The 7205-nt window shown below is 43.6% G+C and overlaps 1 protein-coding gene across 1 annotated transcript in view; it reads left to right on the forward strand.

Annotated features, from left to right (window-relative positions):
* Positions 1-5721, forward strand: part of TSC1 (tuberous sclerosis 1) — a 20101-nt gene extending 14380 nt beyond the window's left edge. Inside the window, exons 18-22 of the mRNA XM_010136107.1 lie at positions 316-438; positions 1446-1633; positions 1747-1908; positions 2631-3884; positions 5456-5721. Coding sequence (XP_010134409.1) covers positions 316-438; positions 1446-1633; positions 1747-1908; positions 2631-3117 — 960 coding nt within the window. The 3' untranslated portion in view covers positions 3118-3884; positions 5456-5721. The remainder of the gene's footprint in view (positions 1-315; positions 439-1445; positions 1634-1746; positions 1909-2630; positions 3885-5455) is intronic.
* Positions 5722-7205: the final 1484 nt, after the last annotated feature.

Here is a 7205-nt window from a genome sequence, read left to right on the forward strand (position 1 = left end):
TTTGCAGGTGGAGCAATAGGAACTTACACTGAAGCTTTGCTAAATCTCGGCATCTTCAAGATCTTGTTTATATCAAAAACTGAATGGATTTCTCTTTAGGTGGAAACCTGATTATGTTAAGGGAAGCAATGCCTGTAGGTGAAGTTCTGTTTGGGCTGATACCAGCTTTATGAAAGCTAATCTGTCTAACAGTTGTGGATTCGTGTCGCTGTCTCCCTTTTTTGTAACAGCACCCTGTGAACACAGTGCATGTCAACTATGTCTCTCTGGCTGAACTAGTCGTTCCAATATTTGACTCTGAATTTCTCTTTCAAGCTTTCCAACAGTGAATCGGTGCAACAGCAGATGGAGTTCTTGAACAGGCAGCTTCTGGTTCTTGGAGAGGTCAATGAGTTGTACCTGGAGCAGCTGCAGCACAAGCACACAGACACTACAAAGGTACAATTGTAGAGCTGCAGAGGCCTTTTGGGAAGACATCGCTTGAGGTCGTCATCAAGCCTTGTGTTCCGAATGAAGGAAATTCTTCATAACGTAACAGAGAGTTGGGTTTGAAATTGATTTTCAGGGATTGGATTTCATATTTAATCTTCTGTTCAGACATGAGGAGTGCACTGTGTCACTATGGAATCTCTCCAGTGTCCTGTGCTTGAAAGCTAAGAAGGGTTTGTCAGGGTACACCTGAAGTCAGTTTTATCCACTTGATGTAAATTCTTAGCCATTTTTTCATGCCAAAGGCACTTTACTGTGCTTTTAACCTAACTGGCAGCTGACTATTGCTGGTAAAGTAACTCTGGGCTCTTGTGTTTGTTGAAGTGTGTCATGTAGGGTAGTAGCACCAGAATTTGTAAAAACATCTTCACCAGAGTTTTAACTGGGGTTTTGTGAGGTGCTGTTTAAAAACAATAGTCTTGTCAGTAGTTTTCCTGTGAAGAGTTAGTATTAACTTTACTAAAACTTATGTGGTTCATATGGTTTTAATTCCTGACTTCAAAGAAACCTCTTTTTAATTAGAAGCAAGTAAATTACACAACAATATAACGGTTTCTGCGTGACAGCAAGTAATTAAAGAAAGTGAATCATAAGCCAAAGGGAAAAAAAAAAGGTCTTTTACTGGTATTTAATGAAGTTCATGTTGCAAAAATGTGGTTTTAAAACAGAGTTTATGTGTTCTGATCCGGTGCAGAACCAGCAAGTTTGCTTTGCTGCAAAGGGCTTTTCATAAGGAACATGAATGTGCTAATGAATTCCAGTGATGTGCAGTTACTTTCACAGTAACTTAATAGTGTATGTCCTCAGAGTATCTGGTTTTCTATATCTGTTTTTAGAATTGCTTTTTATTCCATCTTGCTTAAAAATGTGCCAACTTATAGCATCAGAAATATGTCTAAATATTAAAAATAACACACAATCAATTTATACTTTAACATTGTGTTCTTTCCTTCGAGGAGGTTGAAATGTTGCATGCTGCTTTTCGGAAAGAACTGGAGAAAGCAAAATTGTGTGTTCAACAGCAAAGCCAAAAGCTTGATGCTTCTCAGAAACGGATAGCTGAACTGGAATCTCAGCTTGCTAAAAAGGACCACCTCTTTCTGGAGCAAAAGAAGTACCTGGAAGATGTCAAAATCCAAGCAAGGTCAGGATTATCTCTGTAAAACCGTAGCTCTCCATTGACAGATGCACTGTCTTAGTTGAGGCAGAATCTGGAGATGCTGGACCTGATGGATTTTGGTTTCTTTTTCTGTTCAGAGGTCAGCTGCAAGCTGTAGAAAGTAGGTACAAGGCCCAGAAAAGAATCACACAGGCATTTGAGCTGGAGATCTTGGATCTGTTTGGCAGGCTGGAGAAGAGCAGCCTACTGAAAAAACTTGAAGATGATAAAACAGAAGCAGCTGAAGCAGCAGAAGAAAGGTAGGGTGATGGTGTAAAATATGCTGGACTCATGATCTGTTCCTTGGAAGCTGATATCCTTGTGGAAGTCTCAGCACTTGGATGGATAGTCTCAAAGTATTTCTGTTCTCCCCCTTCTACAGACTCTGCCCAGGTTACTGCGAGTCACTGACAAAACTGGAAGTGCTTATGAAGCACTGAAGGTTCAGATAGCTGAACTGTTAATGCAGAGTTTGAAAGAAACCTCTGGTTTGTCTCAGATGTCTTTAATCTACAAATGGTTACACTCTTAAGTAGTTTTACATATGTCTACCTAAAGTGTCTAGGTAGTCCTGCACTTCAGATCATACATTTCTTTCTGCTACAGCATCAGGATAATTTCTTGCACTGCCAGCAGATTTGTGGTGATCTCCTGTGCTTGGGTTAGGTAAAAGAAAGATCGACAATCCAAGGAACATGTGTAGTCTCTTCCTTTAACAGATCAGGATCCAGTTCCATTCTGCTTTGGGATTATTGTCTGCTTTGGACTTAAAACATGGATGTTGCAAAGCCGAGCATGCGACACTTAATTTTTTGTCACTTCTGCTTTGCTACAAAACTGTGAAAAGAAAACTGTTGGAAGTACGTAGGCAGTAGCAGGAATAGAAAGTACTCAAAGTAACCTGCCTTCCCCTGCATGCCCCCTTCTGTTGTAAACAGTGGCTAATTTCCTTGACATTGTACCCTCTGTCTTTCCAAAACAGGTTGGATGGTGGTAATGAAGATACTGTGGGAGGAAACAGTGAAGAAACAATTGGGAGAAATGGAGAGACCAAACCTCCCAGCACTCGAGGTAGCAGTAGCAGTAAGGGTGGCAGCAGCAGTGAGCTCTCCACCCCAGAAAAACCCCAGAACCAGAGATTCAGCAGTCGCTGGGAGACATCTGTGTTGCTGGAGCCCTCGACTACTGTGCCACTGACTGTAGGTTCACTTCCCAGCTCCAAGAGCTTCCTTGGAATGAAGGCACGAGAATTATTTCGCAACAAGAGTGAGAGCCAGTGTGATGAGGAGGGTGTAACCATCAACAGGCTTTCTGATGCTCTAAAGACTGATCTATGTAAAGACCCAAGCCTGGAGATGAAGGCCCCTCCAAGCCCCGATAACCTTAGCCTCTCGCCTAAGATCCAGGAAAGCAGTGTTGGACAGCTTCATATCATGGACTACAATGAAACTCATCATGACCACAGTTAAAAAGGAAGATAGTCAATCAGTGTTATTTTCATATTCTTGGCATAGAACAGGAGGCGTGAATGCAAGTTTAACTAAAAGCTTTTCTGTTTCTTTGGTCTGAGCAGCTAGCTCATGCAGCGGAGTAGGAGCGGTGTCCCGAATTGGAAGAAGGCTGCTGAATAAATGTGAAGTGAATTTTTGGGTCTGGAATTGAAATGCCCAGCCTAACTCTTGCTTCTTTCTCAAATTCAGTCCTTAGCAGCGTGTACTAATTTGAAGGGACAACTGTTAGCATTTGCAAGTATTTTTTCCCTTTCTCTCCATCCCCAGTTGAGTGGCTGCATTTATGGACTCGAGTGCAATATGAGGCCAAATTAACATTTGTGAGTCTACTATGAATGCTTCGTATTTCCTTGCAAGCTTCCCATTTAGAGCAGTTACTTGTGCTGCCTGTCCGGGTGACTTCGGTTGTTTCCATCCTGGAAAGAAGCAGCACTAGAAGTTCTGATGCATTCATCTAAAGGTCTCTGTTTTGCCTGCCCACTGTCCCACATCCCTCAGAGCCCGGCCTCCATTAAGTTGGACTCTGATCAAATACCTAAACGTTTAAAGAACAGTGTACCTCTGCAAAACAATTCATTCACCCTAATTCATGGCAATTGTTTATATTGTCCTTAACATTTCCTGGAGAGTTACATTTGAACGGAGAAGAAGGAACTGGAGCTTGTAACGCGGAAGAGACGGTAGATGCTGAAGCCTTGTTGAAACACTAGCTTCTGACCTTTCTGGTATTCTCAGTGTTTGCCTGACAGACTGGCACTGACCTCGGACTGGTTCGTATGGGAAAGGAGCTGGGGTGGGAGAAGAGGGAAGAGGAAGCTTTGTTCAAGTAGGGAGGGCATGCAGAACATGTGTAGAATCTCAAGCTTATGAAGATTTGCAGAAGAGCGTTTGTTTCTCTAATCAGGGAAATACTTGTGCTGCCTGATCCCCCTCCGTAGTTCTGGTCTTTGTTCCTGGTCTGAGCAAGACCACTGTGTTTTGAGTCCAAGAAATTGGCTTCATTCTTCCTGGGAATACGTTTTCTGGCTTGATTTCCAGAATATGGCTTCCTTGGAGTGCTGTTCTGCTCAGACTGCAGCACATTTTTCAGCTCAGCAGTGTCAATTTGGCTCTAGGTATCTCCCCTTTGCCCTCATCCCACTTCCGTAGAAGACAAGGCTGAGGAGGAAGCCTGCTCAAACTGAGAATCGGAACTCTGTCGTGAAGCCTTTCTACATTAATCATGTTTTAAGTCAATGATGAGCCTTCTGTGAAGGAGGATTGTGGGATCAGGGCTTGTCAGTGATCAGACTCAATCTCCTTCGTGACGGAACAGAGCCCACTGTTAGGAAGGCAGTGTGCTGGTTTTAAATGGTGGACGTATGTGGGTCCAGGTGTACTTAGCCGTACCAGGTTTCATAGTTATCCGGCATCTCACGTGGCCTCTTGTCTTAAATATTCTGTGGGTGGCAGCTGCCATTTAAGGATCATCTCACATGTAAATCAAGTCCAAGTACACTTGCAGTTGTAGTTCAGATCCCTTCTTAACCTGAACAGGAGCAGGACCCTGTCAGAACAGCGGCAGTACACAAATGTGCACCTGACAGTACTTTTCCTCCCAGTTCCGTTTCTTCCATGACACCCAGGGTCTAAGTACATTTCTGCCTGTCTAAATTATTCTCAGTGTCCTTTCGATTGGTCAGTCCTAACTCTGAAAGTAAAGGTGAACTTCAGTGGTTTTGTCAAAGCTTGAATCTGCATGGAATAGAAAATAGAGAGTTGGTCGTAAGTGACAGACTGGTTGTGTCGACATGTCTATAGGCTTTCTAAGACTTAGTGGTAGCAAATGTGGTAGCATACGTTTCAGTAAGATTTGGAGGTTTCCTGCCCTTGGCCCACTGGGTCCCAGCCCCAGCAGTGAACGGTTTGCATGTTGCCCTCGAGGGCCAGCTCAGCCGCAGGATGCCATAGTGCTGGAGGAGCTCGTTTGCCCATCCTTCGGCTTTGCTGAGCCCAGGAGAGCATCTTGCTTATGTGCTGACTTCACTTGTTCTGAGGAGAGGCGGTTTTTGTCATCGGTTACAAAAATGCCCTGGCGGTAATGCAAGCTCATTGATAAAGTGGCTTTTTTTTCTTCTTTTAAAAAGGATTTTAGCACCAGGATAGTAACGGAAACCACTTTCGTTTGTTTATGGACCACAAAGATAATAGAGGAACAAATTTTGCAATTTTTTTGTGAGTCTCAAAATCACGGATCTGCTGTATGTAGTTAACTTGCAGTTCGTTTGAAGGGGTCCCATCAGTGAAGTGGAAACAGATTTTTTTTTTAACTGACTGCTTTTAGTTAAATCTAAAATTGCTGTCTTTGTCAAGTTAATCTGTTCCCTGCCTCGCTCTTTGTAAGCATGTTAAACAATCCACATAAAATGCCATAAATATGAAATACGAGGAAATGGTACAATCGTAAGCTAAAGAGAACTTAAACCAAAAGGAGGTTTTGCTGTCCTTATTAGAATGTTCTAAAATGTCAAGGCAGTTGCTTGTGTTTAACTGTGAACAAATAAAATGTATTGTTTTGCACTACTCTGTGTTAACTTCCCTGCAAGCTGGGACCGAGCTGTGCTGAGAGAAAACACGCAGGAACAACGGCGGTATTGAAACGTCTTCCAAGGCCTGTGTAGTACCGAGCACATCGGCGGTTCTGCCCTGTTTTCCATGGGGTTTGTTGTTAAAAGCTCGTTTTTCCACCAGGAGCCAAAGCCTTTTTTTTCTTCTGTGAAAAACAAACCTAGTGTCGCTGTGCCGGTATCATCCATAAATTAACTGCAACCGCTTCAGTACCGCAAAGCTGCGTGTTAGCGGTGTGTCTAGAGACGACTCAGTGATTAGACAAATTAATAGGTGACAATGTCAGAGACGGCTGTTTGCGGAGCTGGGGACGCCGTCAGAAGCCGGCCGGCTCGCTCTGTCCCCGTCACGGGATTTTTCTCTCCTTACCCTGCTCAGGAGTCGTGGCGCACACAGGACAGCTCGAATGGGGAACGTGGAGGCTCTTGTACCATCAGCTTAACCTGGTAAGTTTAGGTTCTTCTGGCTGTTTTTTTCTCTTTTCCGGTTGGACAGTTTCTTAATGGGTTCATTTTTGGTTTGTGTGAGATTTTTTTTTTCCTGAGATATTTGCTCAAAGTAATTTAGAACTTTATCCACGAACCTCAGCATTCCAGTTAAGGACTGAGTGTAATCCGTAGGTGTGAACACCGTGCGCAAGGGGCTGGCACCAGTGGCTGAGCAGCAGCGTTGATGGAGAACTTTATATAAACCGTAAACGTTATCTTGGGATTAGGTGATAGAGAAAGTTGGGTTTGGCCCTTCTACTCTGGGATGAGTTCTACACCCTGGAGTAAGTGAAATGAAACAAAGCAGAAAGTGGCTTTGACTTGCTCTTACTTTAAATCCATTTTGCATCTCCCTCAACAAGCGTAGCACTGAAAAGCTGCACATGCCAGTGTAAAAAAATGAGATCTGTTACCCGCAGCTGTACCTTCACTGGGTGCACTGGGGTACAAGAGGGAAAACAAAGACCCTTCCGTACCACTGCTGAGTGGTAAGTTTGGCAGTTTATAACCCAGCTAATGAACATTAGGGAAGGGAATCGTTTAATGGGCTGGATTTAAAGTATCTTCGCTGATTGATCATGATTTATTGGAACTACTTTGCTGCTGGTGCAATGGTGGGTTTTTTAAAAGTGAGTGGTGACAAAGTAGCTGAGACAAGCAGCAGGAGTGGAGTTCCTTTCCCCATACATGCAGGAGCTTCACAGATAAAGCTCTGGTCATGTTCTCATAGGCTTTTCAGAAGAAACTTTATTCCAGGGAATTGTGACTGATGCTCTTATGGAGTTCGGTATCTCTCAGCAAAACTGTTCCTCTCCCGTCCGAGGGCACCCGCTGTTCGGGCTCGCTTGGTGAGTCCAAAACTTTAAAAAAATCTTTAAAAATTGCTTTTGGAGCCTTTTCCCGGCTAAATGCTAATGCGAGTCGTTGGTGGGGCAGGGCGGGGGTCACCCC

The sequence above is a fragment of the Buceros rhinoceros genome, unplaced genomic scaffold (genome assembly GCF_000710305.1).
Source record: "Buceros rhinoceros silvestris isolate BGI_N320 unplaced genomic scaffold, ASM71030v1 scaffold35175, whole genome shotgun sequence".
NCBI lineage: Eukaryota > Metazoa > Chordata > Aves > Bucerotiformes > Bucerotidae > Buceros > Buceros rhinoceros.